General features: G+C 39.9%; 2 protein-coding genes across 2 annotated transcripts; both read left to right on the forward strand.

Annotated features, from left to right (window-relative positions):
- The first annotated feature begins 178 nt into the window (after positions 1-178).
- On the forward strand, positions 179-11779 carry LOC146682446 (cell division control protein 42 homolog). The gene is made up of 6 exons (XM_085445299.1): positions 179-1937; positions 6834-6938; positions 7548-7620; positions 8288-8397; positions 9921-10118; positions 11209-11779. Exons 2-6 carry the CDS (start codon positions 6834-6836, stop codon positions 11296-11298), a joined length of 576 nt encoding a protein of 191 aa, XP_085301425.1. The 5' UTR covers positions 179-1937; the 3' UTR covers positions 11299-11779.
- Positions 11780-13202: 1423 nt separating this feature from the next.
- On the forward strand, positions 13203-24282 carry LOC146682447 (cell division control protein 42 homolog). Its single transcript, XM_085447095.1, has 6 exons — positions 13203-14148; positions 19049-19153; positions 19760-19832; positions 20500-20609; positions 22141-22338; positions 23541-24282. The coding sequence occupies exons 2-6, from the start codon at positions 19049-19051 to the stop codon at positions 23628-23630; spliced, it is 576 nt and encodes a 191-aa protein (XP_085303221.1). The 5' UTR covers positions 13203-14148; the 3' UTR covers positions 23631-24282.
- Positions 24283-24904: the final 622 nt, after the last annotated feature.

Raw genomic sequence — 24904 nt, forward strand, 5'->3', positions numbered from 1 at the left:
ATATATGTATATGTATGTATATGTATATATGTATATGTGTATATATATATATATATATATATATATATATATATATATGTATATGTGTATATATATATGTATATGTGTGTGTGTATATATATATATGTATGTGTGTATATATATATATGTATATGTGTATATATATATATATATATATATATATATATATATATATATAAATAAAACTTTGGGTTACTCACATCTTAAGACTGTTGCAGAAAGCCAGAGTACAGCTGGTAAATCCTCTTGCTTTCATAGCTGCCTTGATGTGCCCATTCATTCATTTTCATTGTCCACACTGGATCGTCAAATCAAATCTCTAATGCAACCAGCCAAGGCTGCTGCTGAACAGCAACAACTAGAAAGCAGGCCTCGAGGTTCAACTGTATTAATGAGCAGTAGGACAGGTGTACCTAATAAAGTGACTGCTGAATGTATGTAGTGTGACTTTAGTGGCCTGTACAGTATTTGGTCTCACATTCTATATATTGTCTTTTTAATGGTTTTCTCCATTTCAGCAATTATTCAAAGAAACTGTTTACACTTCATTTTTGTGTCTGAACACTTTTACTGTACATTAGGCCGATATGTTTGCAGTTCTCTGTCCAAAGTCAGGAAGTTTTTAATATTTTTTTTTAAACTGTTATGAAAAATGCCTTAACCAATTTGAGAGCTGAGTTAAGAGTGGTAAGAATGACATTCCTTGTAGAGTATATATATACTGGAAGTGTTGGGTATACAAGTCTGGCCTAAGTCTTCGGTCAGAAAGACTGCAGCAGTCCTGGAGTTTAGTTCACCGTCTTTAATTAAGCTTCACAGAAGAACTGGTTACAGCAGGGCTTGCCATGATAAATCCAACTGTGATGCAGCCAGACATGAATTTATAATTGTAGCAGATGCAGTATAGGTGACTATAAGCATGGTTGTCTGGAAACAGAAACAGGTAATACTATAGCTAGTAGGGTCAAAGATAACTAAGAAACAATCAGAACACATCATCTACTCAGACACAGCAATAGTTCACAATGTCCACAAGGGGTCGCTGTAAGACCATAAGTTGGCTAAATAGCACATCTCTTCCAAGTTGCTAGTGGGAAGGCAAGAAGGTGGCAAGCTAACAACAATTAAACTAAACAATAAACAGAAAAATCCTTTAACCGCGGGATGTAATTATTGGAGGAGATTTAGGCCACTGGTATTTACTTGGTGCAAATTAATTAAATAAACCTACTAACATGATATCAGTTTACAGCGGCACAACTTTAACTTTAACCTGCACAAACAACTATAACTATTATCACACCAGTTAACCCATCAAAGGTAATAACACTTACAGTTTCATTAACTCACACGGAATCACACAAAACTGCGTTACAACTGCTCTGCCGCTGCGCCTTTCGTCTCTCCCTCTGCGTGATGCGCATATGACAACTAATGCGCTCATTTGGGTGCGCTTGAATCTTGCCTGTAGATATCCTGAGGCCGAGTCAGCAGGGAATTTGTACATTCCTGTTGTGAGATTTGCAAAAAGGCGATTGAGGAAGCAGGGCTGCAGATACCATCCACTGGGAGCCAGCCAGTGATGCTTCGTGCAATAAGTGAGGAAGGGAACTTGAACGCATCACACCCCAGCAGGTGTGAACAGGTAGAACGAAAGGTAGGCGCTGTCAGTGACATCAACTACAACTTGACATAGTTTCGTTTTTGAAAAGAGTGCAGAACAGGACCGACTGGATGATCAAACAGTAGCACACTCAGAAGATTTCCTCTGAGTCACTATTATTACGGAGAGTATATTCTCGAGGCCAAACAACCTTCAGATCAGTGTTAAAATTGTGATGAAGCGTGACAGCACGAGGACGCTGATGCTGGAATTATACTGAAAAGCTCCTGACTGACCCGGAGAAGATACTGAGGTAGGCCACAGCCCACAAATCTCCTCTGTGAATATATCAGGCAAGCATCTGTTTGTTTTGTATTATTTGAATTCTGCATATTGTATTTTACAACCAGTTGCATCTTGTGTAGACTTTTATCTAACACTGTGCAGTCAGTCATCAGTTTTTGACTGACAAGATGAGTAAGATAATAGTTAGAGACTGAAATTAACTGGTAACCAAAAATCTTTACAACTCGTGCTCCTTTGATCTTTTTTCCCATATGTTTTACTATCACTATACTTTGAAAGTCAAATGTATTTAAAACTAGCAATAAATTCAGTGACCTCTTATTTAATGTTGTGTTTCGTTATTTATTTGTTAGAACAGAAGTAATGCTAACTGTTCATCTCCTGTTCATCTGGACGTAGAAACGTTGATGAAATGCTGAGATATAACATTAGCTGTCCAGGCTGCTGCTGAACAGCAATAACTAGAAAGCAGGCCTCATATGGGTTAACTGCACTAACAAGTGGAACAGGTTAGTAGAGCAGGCGTACCCAATAAAGTGGCTGCTGAAAGTAAATAGTGTGACTTTAGTGGACTGCACAGTATTTGGTTACACATTCTCAGACTGTATATATTGTCTTTATTATGATTTTCTCTATTTCAGAAATTATTCAGATAAATCTGTCAAACTTCACTTTTGTGTCTGAAGACTTTTACTGTACATTAGACCAATATGTTTGTAGTTCTCTTTCCAAGGTCAAGAAGTTTTTAATAATTTATTTTAAACTGTCTGTGTTGTGAAAAATGCCTTAACTGTTTTGAGAGCTGAGTTAAGAGTGGTGAGAATGACAGTGCTGTGAGATTTGCACAAAAGCGATTGAGGAAGCAGGGCTACAGATACCATCCACTGGGAGTGAACGGGATGGACAGAATTAGAAATGAGTATAATAGAGGGAGACAAAGTTATAGAGGCGAGGATGAAGTGGTTTGAACATGTCCAGAGGAGGGATAGTCGATATATTGGACAAAGGATCTTGAAGATGAAGCTGGCAGGCAGGAGGAAATGTGGAAGGCCTCAGAGAAGATTCATACATGTAGAAAAGGAGGACATGCAGAGGGTTGGTGTGACAGATGATGCTGAGAACAGGGTGAGCCTCTGAGGGGAGCCGCTGAAAGAAGATGTCTTTTTCAGAAGTTTCTCGGGGAACATAAAAATCGAATTCTATACCCATGATGTTTGCTGCCTTCACATTACAGGAAGATGGAACTCCACAAATACACATCAAAGTGAGAGAAAATTTGAATAAAATATCTTCCTGAGAACCAAGGAAGAATGTATTTTCTGTTTAACTGTTGTGATTTCCTGCCTGTTTGGAGCTAAAAGAGTCCATCAATACAAGAGATATCATGAGATATCTTGTGTTCTATTGAGCGCATCAGGACTTAGTAGTGTAGCTTAAATAAGTCAATAGATATAGACCAAATTAATGTTCATTAGAAAGGACATAAATATAAAAGCTGGGACTCTCACTAGGATTTGAGTAACTAACCTGGATCCAGACTGAGCTCCTTCTGCTTGCTGTTGACACTGTTTCTATGAATCGCTCAACAGTGACATCTGCTGGATTTAAAAAGTCATTCCAGGAAACTTGAAGACAGACTGAAGTCTCCGCTCATTCACTTTGACTGTGGACAGCAACCGAGTCATGACCAGTAATCCTGTTTAGTTAACCAAGTGATGATAAAGTGCCAACTGGATAAAAGAGAATAAAACTGAGTAGTACAAAAATAATAATAACAAAATTTTAGATTTTCTGAGTGTTCACCCAGGGCACCGAACAGGCCAGGACCGCCCCTGCTTGTATGACCCTTATGGGATATTCACATAGAAATATTACCCTATATTACCCTTCCAGGACATGAAGCTCAGTAAAGCACCCCTCCAACAGCCAAACCCATCTGTTCTTTGATTGGATTGTTAAATTTGTAATTGACAGAAAAATTGGGTCAAAATTCGTACTTTTAAGTTGAAATAAATACAGCCAGGAAACCTGAGCGCAGAGTTTTACACGCAATTTTTTGCCTTAACAAAAAAAAAATTGTAATTTTGGGACTGGACCTAATTGGTTTAGGCCTTATTTGGCAGACAGAACTTTCTCTGTCAGCCTTCTCGGTTCCGAATCATTTTCTGCTTCTCTGTCATTCGGCGTCCCACAGGGCTCAATTTTAGGGCCACTGCTGTTTTTGCTGTATCTATTGCCTCTGGGTTCCATCCTTAGAAGGCATGGGATCTCTTTTCATTAGGATCTCATTATGCTGATGACTGCCAAATTTATTTGCCACTAAAGCAGGAGGATGGCATCTCCATAAAACCTCTCTTGACATGTCTAGATGACACCAAAACTTGGTTGGCTCTAACCTTTCTAAATTTTTATGAAAAGAAAACAGAAGTGTTTGGACCTGGTGGTCCCTGTGCGTCCTCTGTTGATTTCAGACACCTGGAAGTTTATTTTAATCCTGTTGTTACTGACCTTGGTTTTAAGTTGGGGAGTGATTTTAAATTTAAAGACAACCAAATCAGAACAGTGGTGAAGTCCAGTTTTTATCATTTAAGGAGAGCACCTTGAAACAGTGATTCATGCTTTTATTTCTTCCCATCTGGACTACTGTAATTCACTTTATGTGGGGGTGAGTAAGTCATTGCTCTCACGTCTTCAAAATGCTGCTGCGCGATTCCTAACAGAAACTCGTAAAAGAGAGCATACAAACGTGGACAAAAATTGTTGGTACCCTTCGGTCAATGAAAGAAAAACTAACAATGGTCACAGAAAAAACTTTAATCTGACAAAAGTAATAATAAATAAAATTCTATAAATCCTAACCAATGAAAGTCAGACATTGCTTTTCAACCAAGCTTCAACTAAATTATTTAAAAAATAAATGCATGAAACAGGCCTGGACAAAAATGATGGTACCCACAACTTAATATTTTGATTAACCTTTTGAGGCAATCACTGCAATCAAACGATTCCTGTAACTGTCAATGAGACTTCTGCACCCCTCAGCAGGTATTTTGGACCACTCCTCATGTGCAAACTGCTCCAGCTGTTTCTGGTTTAAAGGGCACCTTTCCCAGACTGCATGTTTCAGCTCCTTCCAAAGATGCTCAATAGGATTGAGGTGAGGGCTCAGAGAAGGCCACTTTTAAATAGTCCAGTGTTTCCCTCTCAGCCATTCTTGGGTGTTTTAAGCTGTGTTTCGGGTCATTTTCCTATTGTCAGACCTGCAACTGAGACCAAGCTTTCTGACACTGGCCAGCACATTTCTCTCTAGAATCCCTTGTTAGTCTTGAGACTTCATTGTACCTGCACAGATCAAGACACCCTGTGCCAGATGCAGCCCCAGAACATAACCGAGCCTCCCCCGTGTTTCACAGTTGGGACAGTGTTCTTTTCTTGATATGCTTAATTTTTCCGTCTGTGAACATGGAGCTAATGTGCCTTTGCAAAAAATCCCATTTTTGTCTCATCTTTCCACAGGACATTCTCCCAGAAGCTTTGTGACATGTCAACATGTAGTTTTGCATATTCCAGTCTGGCTTTTTTATGATTTGTTTTCAACAATGGTGTCCTCCTTGGTCGTCTCCCACTTTGGCTCAAATAACGACGGATGGTGCGATCTGACACTGATGTTCCTTGAGCATGAAGTTCAGCTTGGATCTCTTTAGAAGTCTTTCTGGGCTCTTTTGTTACCCTTTGGATTATCCGTCTCATTGATTTGTCATCAATTTTCCTCCTGCAGTCACGTCCAGGGAGGTTGGCTACAGTCCCATGGATCTTAACTTTCTTAATAACATGTGCAGCTGTAGTCACAGGAACATCTAGCTGCTTGGAGATGGTCTTATAGCCTTTACCTTTAACATGCTTGTCTATGATTTTCTTTCTAATCTCCTGAGACGACTCTTTCCTTTGCTTCCTCTGGTCCCTGTTGAGTTTGGTACTCACCATGTCACCAAACAACACAGTGACTACCTGGAGACATACATACAGGCCCACTGACTGATTACAAGATTGTAGACACGTGTGATGCTGATTAGTGGACACACCTTCAATTAAAATTTCCATTCTTTGCTAGGGCAACCATCATTTTTGTCCAGGCCCGTTTCATGCATTTATTTTTTAAATAATTCAGTTGAAGCATGGTTGAAAAGCAATGTCTGACTTTCATTGGTTAGGGTTTATAGAATTTGTATTCATTATTAATTTTGTCAGATTAAAGTTATTTCTGTGACCATTGTGAGTTTTTCTTTCATTGACTGGGTACTAACAATTTTGTCCACGTCTGTATAACCTCTGTGCAGGCCTCTCCGCACTGGCTGCCTGTTCCTTTTAGGGTTCATTTTAAAATTCTTACGTTTGTTTTTAAATGCTTTCACATTCTTGCCCAACCTTACTTCTTTGAGCTTCTTCATCCTTACCCTGTCTCTCAAGTCAGCTGACCAGCTGCTCCTGAAGGTACCAAGATCCAGGCGGAAACCCATAGGAGGCGGGGCCTTTTCTAATGTCGCTCCAAAATTATGGAATAATTTGCCCTTGCATGTTAGAGGCCCCTTCACTGTACTCTTTTAAATCATGTCTTAAAACCCACTTATTCTTTGTCTTATTCTCAGTGAGACTTAGTTTCTCTTATAATTAAATTAGTTATTTAATTATTTTCCTTTTATTTGGCTTTTATTTATATCTTATGTAAATGTATTATATAGTTCCAATGCGCAGTACTTCGTGTCAGCTGTGGTTGTTTTAAAGTGTTTTATAAATAAAGGTGATGATGATGATGATGATGAGACACAAATCAGTTACTTGTCTTTACAGTTTATTTTGTTCCCAATTTTCTCCTTTTTTAAAAATTGTTTTTCCTACCTCTCAGATGCAGACTATAAAGCTCGTCGTGGTGGGTGATCGTGATTCAGGAAAGCATGAATTGCTCCTGACCTATACAGGCACAGCCTTAAAGGAAGAACACATACCCATAGTGAGTAGGTTTAAATACCACAAATTAAAAAAAAAAACAAACAAACAAGATTTTTCTCTTCAGGAAACTCATGACACAAAAATCTGCAGACATACACCAGACAGATTTCAACTGCTCTTTTGTGTCACACAGGTTGTGATACTTGCAGTAACTGAACTCAACAGAACACTAAAGACAGACCATACAAACACAGTATTTACAGCACATACATGCAAAACCAATCGAAGTGGGTTGTGTATTGTGTTCTCACAAATACAGTCTGGACCAATTTCTGTTATAGTGTGTTTGGAGTTTGAAAGTAAGTATTCAAGTAAGCGCAGCAGCTATAAAACACTCCCTGCATCCGCTCACATCCAGAGCCGAGGTTACCAGGAATGTTGGGATAAGCTGCTTGTTAACACACGTGGCAGAAGCCTGAACGTGAGTAAAGGGGAGTAAAGCAAGACATGGCACATCTGCTTACCTGAACAGCTGCAAACTAATATTCATGAAAGTGCTCAGCTCATTTCATAAATCAGTTTGACTCTGTTTAGTCATGCTGTAACGATTCTGCTGCATTTGCATGTTTACTTATCTTTGTTTATGGCTTTTGTTCCCTGTTTTCTCCAGGTGTTTGACAACTATGCTGTGACAGTGATTGTTGGTGGAGAGATATTCAGTCTGGAATTAAATGACACTACAGGTAAAAAGTACATCGAAACTCAGTCTATTAAATACAAAAAAATCAGTTGTATAATGTCTGTGAAGGTTCTCAGTCATCTTAGTCTAAGGAGCTTAGAAAGAAAAACGTCTGGACTTCTATAAGTTGCTTGAAGACGTTTCACCCCTCATCCGAGAATCTTCTTCAGTTCTAAGGTCAAATGGTGGAGAGTCCCAGATTGTCCCAGATTTAAGCCCCGTGGGAGTGTCCCCCTGTGGGAGTGTCCCCCCTAATGATCCTCTACCTAATCACATGATCCAAGGTGTGAAAGCGGTTGTGCGTCACAATCAGCCAGGGTTTCAGGTGAGCTCATTGTGAAACCTGGCCCCACCCTATCATGTGATTTCCTGAGGTCAGATGGCCCAGGATGTGAGTGGGTGTTAAGGCGTCTGGGAAGGATCTCAAAACTGGATTATAGATGGCAGAGAGTTGGTGTCGCCTCTGTTCAAAGATGGTCGCTCACAGTGGACATAGATGCTTCTTTCACTCCTCTTTGAAACCATCTGTCCTCTCTGCCCAAAATGTGAACATTGGCATCCTCGAAAGAGTGACCTTTGTCCTTTAGATGCAGTCATTTCCACTTGGAAATTCATTTTCTGGGGGAGGGGTAACTTGTTGTTCAGACACTTGTGTTGTGTTCCCCCTGCAGGTCAGGAAGATTATCATACACTGCGACCCTTCAACTACCTTCAGACTGACATCTTGCTTCTGTGTTTCTCTGTCGTATCACCGTCATCTTTCAAGAACATCACAGAGAAGGTTTGTTTAGTTGGTAACTGTGTTTTGTTTCTAATTTGACGGGAATTCAAAATACTGACTCTTAATTTAATGAGGTGATTCTCTTCACTGGCTGCCCTTTAAGTCCAACAAACTCTCAAAGACTGTCAGCTAAAGGAAACCTCAATATGCCTGTAAAAAACATTAATTTGTTAGAAAAAAAAAAAAAAAAAAAAAAAAACACACGGACAAACAAACACAAAGTCTTCTTGTTCTACTCAAAAATAAAGTTTAAAAAATTCCTTATCGGAACATCCATCAACATGTTCCCATTGGCCAGTACTAAAATTTTTTTTAAAAAAAAGTCATTTTAAATATATTTTTCTACATATCTATAAAATGACAATATTTATACACATCTTCCTATTTGCATAAACTCTGTAATGCCAAACTATTGTAATCACAGATGAAACCGAGGAGAAGAAAACAAAACACTCACCTGTCAGCAACGTTGTTGCTGCATTATTTGCTTCTCATTGTTCTCTGATTGTTAAAATTCAGTGTTTTTCGATACTTCTTTTAAATCTGAGAAGCAACTGACCGCAGTTGTAAAGACCAGATGTTAATCAGTTATGTGAATTCACCAAAACAAAATCACATCTTCTTCCAAAAGACCTTGACAAATGTGTTCATGCCTTCATCAGCTCTAGTTTGGACCACTGTAATCCTCTGTGTTTAGGTCTGAAACACTCTTAATCGTTTGCAGTTAGTCCAAAATGCCGCTGCATGATCACATCACTCCACTTTTAGCAGGTTTTCACAGGCTTCCTGTCCATTTTTCTACTGGTTTTAAGATTTTCCTTACTTTTAAAGTTTTAAATGGTGTCGTACCCAGCTATTTAACCAACCTGCTCAACTTATTTAACCCCAAAAGAGCACTAAGATCTTCTAGCCAGATGCTCATAGTGCAGCAGAGGTCTCGATTGCGATCTCCAGATTGGGAGTTTGCAGTCACAGTTTTAAGACTGCTACTTAATAGTCATACTGCAGAATCAACATTATCTTTTAAATCTAGTTTTAAAACTCATTTTTCTACCTCAGCTTTTTATGTTGGCATCTGTATTGGATTGTTTTGGTTAATTAGTGGTCTTTAACCACTGGGACATCTAATGATGATGTTTCTAAAACAAATAACTGCAGTCTCTAATTCAAAACGGACTTCAGGGAGAGATAAACGTCTAATGAATATTATGTTTTCATGCTCACACGGGGAAGTTAATTGCCAAAATATTTAATAATCCAATATCAGATTAAGTTATGTAACATTTTTTCAAAACAGTCGCCTCAAGGCGCTTTATATTCTCAGAATCAGAATACTTTATTAATCTTGAAGGAAATTAAAAGTTACAGCAGGCAGCATGCTAATGGCGCATGTGCACTTTATGACAAAGTCACAAAGGTAATTTTGTTTGGTTTCTAACTTCAGAGATATTCGCGCACACACAGAGCTACAGGTCAGTTGTTGCAGTAAAAGCCCATCAAACCTGACCTTGATTTTTCCACAGTGGGTGCCAGAGATTTCACACCACTGCCCGGGGACGCCCTTCCTGTTGGTCGGGACTCAGGTGCATTTAAGAGATGACAGCCACACCCTGGAGAAGCTGGCCCAGAGAAACCAACACGCTGTGACCTTCACGAGTGGAGAGGAAGTGGCTCGTAAGCTGAAGGCAGTCAAATACGTGGAGTGTTCAGCTGAGACACAGGTACGAGGGAGAAGAAGTCTGCTGGTGTTTCTGCTGAGAAACAAGCACTGGTATCTATAAGTTTTTGGGTGCAAAGTTAAGAGAAATATGAACGTCTTCATTAGTGATAAAGGTACCTTAAAATCCAAGGCTGTGTGCTAATTCAGCCAGCAGAGCACGAGTAGGTCAGGGTGGGTTAAAAAGCGGTAGTGGAGCCCAGGGTTAATTATTGTATTGATTGCTGATGGGAAACATGTGTGCCTCTCCTGGGTTTCCAGAGATTGGTTAGTAGATAATCACATCCACACACAGATGAAGAAGAAAGATGAAAAGAGTGACCAGACTGAGGCACATGACACCCATGATGCTGAGTCTGTCTCGAATGACTGACTTCTTTTTTAAACAGTGAGCCCACAGGAAGATGACCGTGACATTTTATCACATAGTATCTCACTTTTCAGCCACTTGCATCTGCAGCTTTATTCTTTGAGTCACTACATGAAGCTCGTGACCATAGGTGAGGGTGTTGGTGTAGATTGACCAGTATATTGACAGCATTACTTACATGCTCAGCTCTGTTCATCACAACAGGTTGGTACTGTGTCCATGTCACTGTCGGTGTCACACCAATCCATTCTTCTTCCCTCACTCATGACACTGGGACATTTAAACTTCTCCACTCAGTCATGCCCATTCCTACTCATACTCAAGTGGGACTGGGCACGCTGCCCTTTACCAAATCACAGCCATGGCCTCAGCCTTAATGGTGCAGATTCTCATTCCTGATGCTTCACACTGGCTTTAAACTACCAACAGAAGCCAACAGATGTGTATATTGGTGTATATTCCCACTCAGTTCAGCTCGATCGATCTCTTTAACCCCGGAACACTAACAAGCAGGTTTTGTAAAATGTTCACATTTCTATAGAACTGGAAGTCATTTTGGCACCAAGAGGAGCCTCTCTGTTGGGTCTGTGCCTCGCAGGCCCGCTGGTTCAAGGACTTATCACCCGTGAAGAAAGCAAGACAAACAGCTCAAATGGTTTTAACTTGCTAAACCTCTCTCATGTGCTTGTTTTGTTGTTGTTTTTCTTTTTTGTCTCTCTCTCAGGAAGGATTGAAGAATGTGTTTGATGAGGCTATTCTTGCTGCTCTGGAGCCTCCAGATACTAAATCCAAGAAGCTCTGCATCCTGCTATAGATGCCACAAGAAGAGAACAAGGAGGAGACGGTGGAGGTGTAGATTAGAGATAAGAGAATATTAACTCAAATAGGACTAGAGGGTTAAGTCATAGTGATTTAACTTTGGGTTACTCACCTCTTAAGACTGTTGCAGAAAGCCAGAGTACAGCTGGTAAATCCTCTTGCTTTCATAGCTGCCTTGATGTGCCCATTCATTCATTTTCATTGTCCACACTGGATCGTCAAATCAAATCTCTAATGCAACCAGCCAAGGCTGCTGCTGAACAGCAACAACTAGAAAGCAGGCCTCGAGGTTCAACTGTATTAATGAGCAGTAGGACAGGTGTACCTAATAAAGTGACTGCTGAATGTATGTAGTGTGACTTTAGTGGCCTGTACAGTATTTGGTCTCACATTCTATATATTGTCTTTTTAATGATTTTCTCCATTTCAGCAATTATTCAAAGAAACTGTTTACACTTCATTTTTGTCTCTGAACACTTTTACTGTACATTAGGCCGATATGTTTGCAGTTCTCTGTCCAAAGTCAGGAAGTTTTTAATATTTTTTTTTTAAACTGTTATGAAAAATCCCTTAACCAATTTGAGAGCTGAGTTAAGAGTGGTAAGAATGACATTCCTTGTAGAGTATATATATACTGGACGTGTTGGGTATACAAGTGTGGCCTAAGTCTTCGGTCAGAAAGACTGCAGCAGTCCTGGAGTTTAGTTCACTGTCTTTAATTAAGCTTCACAGAAGAACTGGTTACAGCAGGGCTTGCCATGATAAATCCAACTGTGATGCAGCCAGACATGAATTTATAATTGTAGCAGATGCAGTATAGGTGACTATAAGCATGGTTGTCTGGAAACTAGGGCTGGGCGATATATCGAGTTTTTTAAAAATATCGATATATTTTCATACGAGATATAAGATGTGACAATATCGTTTATATCGATATAGTCTATGTTACGTTATAATTATACTTGTGGAGCCGCAGGTTTGCCTCTCTTTCGTCCACTTTTGTCTCTACGCAACGTTACTCGGCCTCACCTCTCCTTCACTGAACACAACTCCGCCTCCCCCATAGCTTCACCTGCAGGCAATGACAAGATGAAAGCGGAAAATCTCCGTTAGCGAGTTACCGTGCGTGGGGCTGGACGGCGTCAACGTGTTAGCGAGCTAACCGCGCTAACGAGCTAACCGCGCTAACGACATGCAGCCAGGAGGGGCTGCACGGCCTAAAATCCTTTCATTTTCTCAAAACTCGACAGTGCGCCTTATGTATGAATTCTGGTTGTGCTTACTGACCGCGAACCGATTTTATGTGGTATACAGCGCTCAGCAATCTGTCAAAAAATGTTTTAATATGACTTTGCTAAGCTACGGAGCTGCACCGCTTGATGGATTGTCTTGGAGGATTAGGGCTACCGGGGAGGAGCCTCGCGGAGTGATACGTACTGTGCTTCAACGTAATATTACCGTACTGTGTGTGTATAAGGACCACAAACGGCACCTGTTCAGAGACGTGGTGCAGCTGTGAAATCTGTCTCTTTGTTACTATGCTCAGCGTCTATTAGTTTACATTTTGACTGCACAATTGTGAGCTTTTTGTTATGCACAAAAAAACATTGTTTTCTTTTATTTATGGACCATGATTATTTAATAAATGCTGATAATTTATTTTTGAATAATTTCTTCATGTACATCTACGCTGTATGTAAATAAAAGCGCCCACATCTGGGACACAGTGTGACTAGAACTCTCTTTTTGTTCTTAACTTATGGCTTTAAAAAAAAATCGAGATATATATCTTATATCGCCATCCAGCTAAAAAATATCGAGATATGAATTCTTGGTCATATCGCCCAGCCCTACTGGAAACAGAAACAGGTAATACTATAGCTAGTAGGGTCAAAGATAACTAAGAAACAATCAGAACACATTATCTACTCAGACACAGCAATAGTTCACAATGTCCACAAGGCGTCGCTGTAAGAGCATAAGTTGGCTAAATAGCACATCTCTTCCAAGTTGCTAGTGGGAAGGCAAGAAGGTGGCAAGCTAACAACAATTAAACTAAACAATAAACAACAGAAAAATCCTTTAACCGCGGGATGTAATTATTGGAGGAGATTTAGGCCACTGGTATTTACTTGGTGCAAATTAATTAAATAAACCTACTAACATGATATCTGTTTACAGCGGCACAACTTTAGCTTTAACCTGCACAAACAACTATAACTATTATCACACCAGTTAACCTATCAAAGGTAATAACACTTACAGTTTCATTAACTCACACGGAATCACACAAAACTGCGTTACAACTGCTCTGCCGCTGCGCCTTTCGTCTCTCCCTCTGCGTGATGCGCATATGACAACTAATGCGCTCATTTGGGTGCGCTTGAATCTTGCCTGTAGATATCCTGAGGCCGAGTCAGCAGGGAATTTGTACATTCCTGTTGTGAGATTTGCAAAAAGGCGATTGAGGAAGCAGGGCTGCAGATACCATCCACTGGGAGCCAGCCAGTGATGCTTCGTGCAATAAGTGAGGAAGGGAACTTGAACGCATCACACCCCAGCAGGTGTGAACAGGTAGAACGAAAGGTAGGCGCTGTCAGTGACATCAACTACAACTTGACATAGTTTCGTTTTTGAAAAGAGTGCAGAACAGGACCGACTGGATGATCAAACAGTAGCACACTCAGAAGATTTCCTCTGAGTCACTATTATTACGGAGAGTATATTCTCGAGGCCAAACAACCTTCAGATCAGTGTTAAAATTCTGATGAAGCGTGACAGCACGAGGACGCTGATGCTGGAATTATACTGAAAAGCTCCTGACTGACCCGGAGAAGATACTGAGGTAGGCCACAGCCCACAAATCTCCTCTGTGAATATATCAGGCAAGCATCTGTTTGTTTTGTATTATTTGAATTCTGCATATTGTATTTTACAACCAGTTGCATCTTGTGTAGACTTTTATCTAACACTGTGCAGTCAGTCATCAGTTTTTGACTGACAAGATGAGTAAGATAATAGTTAGAGACTGAAATTAACTGGTAACCAAAAATCTTTACAACTCGTGCTCCTTTGATCTTTTTTCCCACATGTTTTACTATCACTATACTTTGAAAGTCAAATGTATTTAAAACTAGCAATAAATTCAGTGACCTCTTATTTAATGTTGTGTTTCGTTATTTATTTGTTAGAACAGAAGTAATGCTAACTGTTCATCTCCTGTTCATCTGGACGTAGAAACGTTGATGAAATGCTGAGATATAACGTTAGCTGTCCAGGCTGCTGCTGAACAGCAATAACTAGAAAGCAGGCCTCATATGGGTTAACTGCACTAACAAGTGGAACAGGTTAGTAGAGCAGGCGTATCCAATAAAGTGGCTGCTGAAAGTAAATAGGTGACTTTAGTGGACTGCACAGTATTTGGTTACACATTCTCAGACTGTATATATTGTCTTTATTATGATTTTCTCTATTTCAGAAATTATTCAGATAAATCTGTCAAACTTCACTTTTGTGTCTGAAGACTTTTACTGTACATTAGACCAATATGTTTGTAGTTCTCTTTCCAAGGTCAAGAAGTTTTTAATAATTTATTTTAAACTGTCTGTGTTGTGAAAAATGCCTTAACTGTTTTGAGAGCTGAGTTAAGAGTGGTGAGAATGACAGTGCTGTGAGATTTGCACAAAAGCGATTGAGGAAGCAGGGCTACAGATACCATCCACTGGGAGTCAACGGGATGGACAGAATTAGAAATGAGTATAATAGAGGGAGACAAAGTTATAGAGGCGAGGATGAAGTGGTTTGAACATGTCCAGAGGAGGGATAGTCGATATATTGGACAAAGGATCTTGAAGATGAAGCTGGCAGGCAGGAGGAAATGTGGAAGGCCTCAGAGAAGATTCATACATGTAGAAAAGGAGGACATGCAGAGGGTTGGTGTGACAGATGATGCTGAGAACAGGGTGAGCCTCTGAGGGGAGCCGCTGAAAGAAGATGTCTTTTTCAGAAGTTTCTCGGGGAACATAAAAATCGAATTCTATACCCATGATGTTTGCTGCCTTCACATTACAGGAAGATGGAACTCCACAAATACACATCAAAGTGAGAGAAAATTTGAATAAAATATCTTCCTGAGAACCAAGGAAGAATGTATTTTCTGTTTAACTGTTGTGATTTCCTGCCTGTTTGGAGCTAAAAGAGTCCATCAATACAAGAGATATCATGAGATATCTTGTGTTCTATTGAGCGCATCAGGACTTAGTAGTGTAGCTTAAATAAGTCAATAGATATAGACCAAATTAATGTTCATTAGAAAGGACATAAATATAAAAGCTGGGACTCTCACTAGGATTTGAGTAACTAACCTGGATCCAGACTGAGCTCCTTCTGCTTGCTGTTGACACTGTTTCTATGAATCGCTCAACAGCGACAGCTGCTGGATTTAAAAAGTCATTCCAGGAAACTTGGAGACAGACTGAAGTCTCCGTTCATTCACTTTGACTGTGGACAGCAACCGAGTCATGACCAGTAATCCTGTTTAGTTAACCAAGTGATGATAAAGTGCCAACTGGATAAAAGAGAATAAAACTGAGTAGTACAAAAATAATAATAACAAAATTTTAGATTTTCTGAGTGTTCACCCAGGGCACCGAACAGGCCAGGACCGCCCCTGCTTGTATGACCCTTATGGGATATTCACATAGAAATATTACCCTATATTACCCTTCCAGGACATGAAGCTCAGTAAAGCACCCCTCCAACAGCCAAACCCATCTGTTCTTTGATTGGATTGTTAAATTTGTAATTGACAGAAAAATTGGGTCAAAATTCGTACTTTTAAGTTGAAATAAATACAGCCAGGAAACCTGAGCGCAGAGTTTTACACGCAATTTTTTGCCTTAACAAAAAAAAAAATTGTAATTTTGGGACTGGACCTAATTGGTTTAGGCCTTATTTGGCAGACAGAACTTTCTCTGTCAGCCTTCTCGGTTCCGAATCATTTTCTGCTTCTCTGTCATTCGGCGTCCCACAGGGCTCAATTTTAGGGCCACTGCTGTTTTTGCTGTATCTATTGCCTCTGGGTTCCATCCTTAGAAGGCATGGGATCTCTTTTCATTAGGATCTCATTATGCTGATGACTGCCAAATTTATTTGCCACTAAAGCAGGAGGATGGCATCTCCATAAAACCTCTCTTGACATGTCTAGATGACACCAAAACTTGGTTGGCTCTAACCTTTCTAAATTTTTATGAAAAGAAAACAGAAGTGTTTGGACCTGGTGGTCCCTGTGCGTCCTCTGTTGATTTCAGACACCTGGAAGTTTATTTTAATCCTGTTGTTACTGACCTTGGTTTTAAGTTGGGGAGTGATTTTAAATTTAAAGACAACCAAATCAGAACAGTGGTGAAGTCCAGTTTTTATCATTTAAGGAGAGCACCTTGAAACAGTGATTCATGCTTTTATTTCTTCCCATCTGGACTACTGTAATTCACTTTATGTGGGGGTGAGTAAGTCATTGCTCTCACGTCTTCAAAATGCTGCTGCGCGATTCCTAACAGAAACTCGTAAAAGAGAGCATACAAACGTGGACAAAAATTGTTGGTACCCTTCGGTCAATGAAAGAAAAACTAACAATGGTCACAGAAAAAACTTTAATCTGACAAAAGTAATAATAAATAAAATTCTATAAATCCTAACCAATGAAAGTCAGACATTGCTTTTCAACCAAGCTTCAACTAAATTATTTAAAAAAATAAATGCATGAAACAGGCCTGGACAAAAATGATGGTACCCACAACTTAATATTTTGATTAACCTTTTGAGGCAATCACTGCAATCAAACGATTCCTGTAACTGTCAATGAGACTTCTGCACCCCTCAGCAGGTATTTTGGACCACTCCTCATGTGCAAACTGCTCCAGCTGTTTCTGGTTTAAAGGGCACCTTTCCCAGACTGCATGTTTCAGCTCCTTCCAAAGATGCTCAATAGGATTGAGGTGAGGGCTCAGAGAAGGCCACTTTTAAATAGTCCAGTGTTTCCCTCTCAGCCATTCTTGGGTGTTTTAAGCTGTGTTTCGGGTCATTTTCCTATTGTCAGACCTGCAACTGAGACCAAGCTTTCTGACACTGGCCAGCACATTTCTCTCTAGAATCCCTTGTTAGTCTTGAGACTTCATTGTACCTGCACAGATCAAGACACCCTGTGCCAGATGCAGCCCCAGAACATAACCGAGCCTCCCCCGTGTTTCACAGTTGGGACAGTGTTCTTTTCTTGATATGCTTAATTTTTCCGTCTGTGAACATGGAGCTAATGTGCCTTTGCAAAAAATCCCATTTTTGTCTCATCTTTCCACAGGACATTCTCCCAGAAGCTTTGTGACATGTCAACATGTAGTTTTGCATATTCCAGTCTGGCTTTTTTATGATTTGTTTTCAACAATGGTGTCCTCCTTGGTCGTCTCCCACTTTGGCTCAAACAACGACGGATGGTGCGATCTGACACTGATGTTCCTTGAGCATGAAGTTCAGCTTGGATCTCTTTAGAAGTCTTTCTGGGCTCTTTTGTTACCCTTTGGATTATCCGTCTCATTGATTTGTCATCAATTTTCCTCCTGCAGTCACGTCCAGGGAGGTTGGCTACAGTCCCATGGATCTTAACTTTCTTAATAACATGTGCAGCTGTAGTCACAGGAACATCTAGCTGCTTGGAGATGGTCTTATAGCCTTTACCTTTAACATGCTTGTCTATGATTTTCTTTCTAATCTCCTGAGACGACTCTTTCCTTTGCTTCCTCTGGTCCCTGTTGAGTTTGGTACTCACCATGTCACCAAACAACACAGTGACTACCTGGAGACATACATACAGGCCCACTGACTGATTACAAGATTGTAGACACCTGTGATGCTGATTAGTGGACACACCTTCAATTAAAATTTCCATTCTTTGCTAGGGCAACCATCATTTTTGTCCAGGCCCGTTTCATGCATTTATTTTTTAAATAATTCAGTTGAAGCATGGTTGAAAAGCAATGTCTGACTTTCATTGGTTAGGGTTTATAGAATTTGTATTCATTATTAATTTTGTCAGATTAAAGTTATTTCTGTGACCATTGTGAGTTTTTCTTTCATTGACTGAAGGGTACTAACAATTTTGTCCACGTCTGTATAACCTCTGTGCAGGCCTCTCCGCACTGGCTGCCTGTTCCTTTTAGGGTTCATTTTAAAATTCTTACGTTTGTTTTTAAATGCTTTCACATTCTTGCCCAACCTTACTTCTTTGAGCTTCTTCATCCTTACCCTGTCTCTCAAGTCAGCTGACCAGCTGCTCCTGAAGGTACCAAGATCCAGGCGGAAACCCATAGGAGGCGGGGCCTTTTCTAATGTCGCTCCAAAATTATGGAATAATTTGCCCTTGCATGTTAGAGGCCCCTTCACTGTACTCTTTTAAATCATGTCTTAAAACCCACTTATTCTTTGTCTTATTCTCAGTGAGACTTAGTTTCTCTTATAATTAAATTAGTTATTTAATTATTTTCCTTTTATTTGGCTTTTATTTATATCTTATGTAAATGTATTATATAGTTCCAATGCGCAGTACTTCGTGTCAGCTGTGGTTGTTTTAAAGTGTTTTATAAATAAAGGTGATGATGATGATGATGATGAGACACAAATCAGTTACTTGTCTTTACAGTTTATTTTGTTCCCAATTTTCTCCTTTTTTAAAAATTGTTTTTCCTACCTCTCAGATGCAGACTATAAAGCTCGTCGTGGTGGGTGATCGTGATTCAGGAAAGCATGAATTGCTCCTGACCTATACAGGCACAGCCTTAAAGGAAGAACACATACCCATAGTGAGTAGGTTTAAATACCACAAATTAAAAAACAAAAACAAACAAGATTTTTCTCTTCAGGAAACTCATGACACAAAAATCTGCAGACATACACCAGACAGATTTCAACTGTTCTTTTGTGTCACACAGGCTGTGATACTTGCAGTAACTGAACTCAACAGAACACTAAAGACAGACCATACAAACACAGTATTTACAGCACATACATGCAAAACCAATCGAAGTGGGTTGTGTATTGTGTTCTCACAAATACAGTCTGGACCAATTTCTGTTATAGTGTGTTTGGAGTTTGAAAGTAAGTATTCAAGTAAGCGCAGCAGCTGTAAAACACTCCCTGCATCCGCTCACATCCAGAGCTGAGGTTACCAGGAATGTTGGGATAAGCTGCTTGTTAACACACGTGGCAGAAGCCTGAACGTGAGTAAAGGGGAGTAAAGCAAGACATGGCACATCTGCTTACCTGAACAGCTGCAAACTAATATTCATGAAAGTGCTCAGCTCATTTCATAAATCAGTTTGACTCTGTTTAGTCATGCTGTAACGATTCTGCTGCATTTGCATGTTTACTTATCTTTGTTTATGGCTTTTGTTCCCTGTTTTCTCCAGGTGTTTGACAACTATGCTGTGACAGTGATTGTTGGTGGAGAGATATACAGTCTGGAATTAAATGACACTACAGGTAAAAAGTACATCGAAACTCAGTCTATTAAATACAAAAAAATCAGTTGTATAATGTCTGTGAAGGTTCTCAGTCATCTTAGTCTAAGGAGCTTAGAAAGAAAAACATCTGGACTTCTATAAGTTGCTTGAAGACGTTTCACCCCTCATCCGAGAATCTTCTTCAGTTCTAAGGTCAAATGGTGGAGAGTCCCAGATTGTCCCAGATTTAAGCCCCATGGGAGTGTCCCCCTGTGGGAGTGTCCCCCCTAATGATCCTCTACCTAATCACATGATCCAAGGTGTGAAAGCGGTTGTGCGTCACAATCAGCCAGGGTTTCAGGTGAGCTCATTGTGAAACCTGGCCCCACCCTATCATGTGATTTCCTGAGGTCAGATGGCCCAGGATGTGAGTGGGTGTTAAGGCGTCTGGGAAGGATCTCAAAACTAGATTATAGATGGCAGAGAGTTGGTGTCGCCTCTGTTCAAAGATGGTCGCTCACAGTGGACATAGATGCTTCTTTCACTCCTCTTTGAAACCATCTGTCCTCTCTGCCCAAAATGTGAACATTGGCATCCTCGAAAGAGTGACCTTTGTCCTTTAGATGCAGTCATTTCCACTTGGAAATTCATTTTCTGGGGGAGGGGTAACTTGTTGTTCAGACACTTGTGTTGTGTTCCCCCTGCAGGTCAGGAAGATTATCATACACTGCGACCCTTCAACTACCTTCAGACTGACATCTTGCTTCTGTGTTTCTCTGTCGTATCACCGTCATCTTTCAAGAACATCACAGAGAAGGTTTGTTTAGTTGGTAACTGTGTTTTGTTTCTAATTTGACGGGAATTCAAAATACTGACTCTTAATTTAATGAGGTGATTCTCTTCACTGGCTGCCCTTTAAGTCCAACAAACTCTCAAAGACTGTCAGCTAAAGGAAACCTCAATATGCCTGTAAAAAACATTAATTTGTTAGGAAAAAAAAAAAAAAAAAAAAAAAAAAAACACACGGACAAACAAACACAAAGTCTTCTTGTTCTACTCAAAAATAAAGTTTAAAAAATTCCTTATCGGAACATCCATCAACATGTTCCCATTGGCCAGTACTAAAATTAAAAAAAAAAAAAAAAAAAGTCATTTTAAATATATTTTTCTACATATCTATAAAATGACAATATTTATACACATCTTCCTATTTGCATAAACTCTGTAATGCCAAACTATTGTAATCACAGATGAAACCGAGGAGAAGAAAACAAAACACTCACCTGTCAGCAACGTTGTTGCTGCATTATTTGCTTCTCATTGTTCTCTGATTGTTAAAATTCAGTGTTTTTCAATACTTCTTTTAAATCTGAGAAGCAACTGACCGCAGTTGTAAAGACCAGATGTTAATCAGTTATGTGAATTCACCAAAACAAAATCACATCTTCTTCCAAAAGACCTTGACAAATGTGTTCATGCCTTCATCAGCTCTAGTTTGGACCACTGTAATCCTCTGTGTTTAGGTCTGAAACACTCTTAATCGTTTGCAGTTAGTCCAAAATGCCGCTGCATGATCACATCACTCCACTTTTAGCAGGTTTTCACAGGCTTCCTGTCCATTTTTCTACTGGTTTTAAGATTTTCCTTACTTTTAAAGTTTTAAATGGTGTCGTACCCAGCTATTTAACCAACCTGCTCAACTTATTTAACCCCAAAAGAGCACTAAGATCTTCTAGCCAGATGCTCATAGTGCAGCAGAGGTCTCGATTGCGATCTCCAGATTGGGAGTTTGCAGTCACAGTTTTAAGACTGCTACTTAATAGTCATACTGCAGAATCAACATTATCTTTTAAATCTAGTTTTAAAACTCATTTTTCTACCTCAGCTTTTTATGTTGGCATCTGTATTGGATTGTTTTGGTTAATTAGCGGTCTTTAACCACTGGGACATCTAATGATGATGTTTCTAAAACAAATAACTGCAGTCTCTAATTCAAAACGGACTTCAGGGAGAGATAAACGTCTAATGAATATTATGTTTTCATGCTCACACGGGGAAGTTCATTGCCAAAAATTTAATAATCCAATATCAGATTAAGTTATGTAACATTTTTTCAAAACAGTCGCCTCAAGGCGCTTTATATTCTCAGAATCAGAATACTTTATTAATCTTGAAGGAAATTAAGGGTTACAGCAGGCAGCATGCTAATGGCGCATGTGCACTTTATGACAAAGTCACAAAGGTAATTTTGTTTGGTTTCTAACTTCAGAGATATTCGCGCACACACAGAGCTACAGGTCAGTTGTTGCAGTAAAAGCCCATCAAACCTGACCTTGATTTTTCCACAGTGGGTGCCAGAGATTTCACACCACTGCCCGGGGACGCCCTTCCTGTTGGTCGGGACTCAGGTGCATTTAAGAGATGACAGCCACACCCTGGAGAAGCTGGCCCAGAGAAACCAACACGCTGTGACCTTCACGAGTGGAGAGGAAGTGGCTCGTAAGCTGAAGGCAGTCAAATACGTGGAGTGTTCAGCTGAGACACAGGTACGAGGGAGAAGAAGTCTGCTGGTGTTTCTGCTGAGAAACAAGCACTGGTATCTATAAGTTTTTGGGTGCAAAGTTAAGAGAAATATGAACGTCTTCATTAGTGATAAAGGTACCTTAAAATCCAAGGCTGTGTGCTAATTCAGCCAGCAGAGCACGAGTAGGTCAGGGTGGGTTAACAAGCGGTAGTGGAGCCCAGGGTTAATTATTGTATTGATTGCTGATGGGAAACATGTGTGCCTCTCCTGGGTTTCCAGAGATTGGTTAGTAGATAATCACATCCACACACAGATGAAGAAGAAAGATGAAAAGAGTGACCAGACTGAGGCACATGACACCCATGATGCTGAGTCTGTCTCGAATGACTGACTTCTTTTTTAAACAGTGAGCCCACAGGAAGATGACCGTGACATTTTATCACATAGTATCTCACTTTTCAGCCACTTGCATCTGCAGCTTTATTCTTTGAGTCACTACATGAAGCTCGTGACCATAGGTGAGGGTGTTGGTGTAGATTGACCAGTATATTGACAGCATTACTTACATGCTCAGCTCTGTTCATCACAACAGGTTGGTACTGTGTCCATGTCACTGTCGGTGTCACACCAATCCATTCTTCTTCCCTCACTCATGACACTGGGACATTTAAACTTCTCCACTCAGTCATGCCCATTCCTACTCATACTCAAGTGGGACTGGGCACGCTGCCCTTTACCAAATCACAGCCATGGCCTCAGCCTTAATGGTGCAGATTCTCATTCCTGATGCTTCACACTGGCTTTAAACTACCAACAGAAGCCAACAGATGTGTATATTGGTGTATATTCCCACTCAGTTCAGCTCGATCGATCTCTTTAACCCCGGAACACTAACAAGCAGGTTTTGTAAAATGTTCACATGGATGAAAATCACTCAATATTAGTATTTTAGAGTTAATTGAGTCATCTGGTTTAGGGTTTACACCCAGTACAGGCACCAGGAAAGTGTTTACTAAGGTCAAAGAGGGCTGTTTTCTATAGAACTGGAAGTCATTTTGGCACCAAGAGGAGCCTCTCTGTTGGGTCTGCGCCTCGCAGGCCCGCTGGTTCAAGGACTTATCACCCGTGAAGAAAGCAAGACAAACAGCTCAAATGGTTTTAACTTGCTAAACCTCTCTCATGTGCTTGTTTTGTTGTTGTTTTTCTTTTTTGTCTCTCTCTCAGGAAGGATTGAAGAATGTGTTTGATGAGGCTATTCTTGCTGCTCTGGAGCCTCCAGATACTAAATCCAAGAAGCTCTGCATCCTGCTATAGATGCCACAAGAAGAGAACAAGGAGGAGACAGTGGAGGTGTAGATTAGAGATAAGAGAATATTAACTCAAATAGGACTAGAGGGTTAAGTCATAGTGATTTAACTTTGGGTTACTCACATCTTAAGACTGTTGCAGAAAGGCAGAGTACAGCTGGTAAACCCTCTAGCTTTCATAGCTGCCTTGATGTGCCCATTCATTCATTTTCATTGTCCACACTGGATCGTCAAATCAAATCTCTAATGCAACCAGCCAAGGCTGCTGCTGAACAGCAACAACTAGAAAGCAGGCCTCGAGGTTCAACTGTATTAATGAGCAGTAGGACAGGTGTACCTAATAAAGTGACTGCTGAATGTATGTAGTGTGACTTTAGTGGCCTGTACAGTATTTGCTCTCACATTCTATATATTGTCTTTTTAATGGTTTTCTCCATTTCAGCAATTATTCAAAGAAACTGTTTACACTTCATTTTTGTGTCTGAACACTTTTACTGTACATTAGGCCGATATGTTTGCAGTTCTCTGTCCAAAGTCAGGAAGTTTTTAATATTTTTTTTTAAACTGTTATGAAAAATGCCTTAACCAATTTGAGAGCTGAGTTAAGAGTGGTAAGAATGACATTCCTTGTAGAGTATATATATACTGGACGTGTTGGGTATACAAGTCTGGCCTAAGTCTTCGGTCAGAAAGACTGCAGCAGTCCTGGAGTTTAGTTCACTGTCTTTAATTAAGCTTCACAGAAGAACTGGTTACAGCAGGGCTTGCCATGATAAATCCAACTGTGATGCAGCCAGACATGAATTTATAATTGTAGCAGATGCAGTATAGGTGACTATAAGCATGGTTGTCTGGAAACAGAAACAGGTAATACTATAGCTAGTAGGGTCAAAGATAACTAAGAAACAATCAGAACACATCATCTACTCAGACACAGCAATAGTTCACAATGTCCACAAGGGGTCGCTGTAAGACCATAAGTTGGCTAAATAGCACATCTCTTCCAAGTTGCTAGTGGGAAGGCAAGAAGGTGGCAAGCTAACAACAATTAAACTAAACAATAAACAACAGAAAAATCCTTTAACCGCGGGATGTAATTATTGGAGGAGATTTAGGCCACTGGTATTTACTTGGTGCAAATTAATTAAATAAACCTACTAACATGATATCAGTTTACAGCGGCACAACTTTAACTTTAACCTGCACAAACAACTATAACTATTATCACACCAGTTAACCCATCAAAGGTAATAACACTTACAGTTTCATTAACTCACACGG

Source organism: Copadichromis virginalis, linkage group LG22 (genome assembly GCF_057382275.1).
Source record: "Copadichromis virginalis isolate Kocher_CV1m ecotype Utaka linkage group LG22, C_Virginalis_male_GT1.1, whole genome shotgun sequence".
Taxonomy (NCBI): domain Eukaryota; kingdom Metazoa; phylum Chordata; class Actinopteri; order Cichliformes; family Cichlidae; genus Copadichromis; species Copadichromis virginalis.

Bases quoted from the DNA above. Each gene is read 5' to 3' on its own strand.
- LOC146682446 (XM_085445299.1), top strand. From the start codon at position 6,834: ATGCAGACTATAAAGCTCGTCGTGGTGGGTGATCGTGATTCAGGAAAG. The intron at 6,939-7,547 runs GTGAGTAGGTTT...TGTTTTCTCCAG, and splicing joins AGGAAGAACACATACCCATA to GTGTTTGACAACTATGCTGT. The intron at 8,398-9,920 runs GTTTGTTTAGTT...ATTTTTCCACAG, and splicing joins TCAAGAACATCACAGAGAAG to TGGGTGCCAGAGATTTCACA.
- LOC146682447 (XM_085447095.1), top strand. From the start codon at position 19,049: ATGCAGACTATAAAGCTCGTCGTGGTGGGTGATCGTGATTCAGGAAAG. The intron at 19,154-19,759 runs GTGAGTAGGTTT...TGTTTTCTCCAG, and splicing joins AGGAAGAACACATACCCATA to GTGTTTGACAACTATGCTGT. The intron at 20,610-22,140 runs GTTTGTTTAGTT...ATTTTTCCACAG, and splicing joins TCAAGAACATCACAGAGAAG to TGGGTGCCAGAGATTTCACA.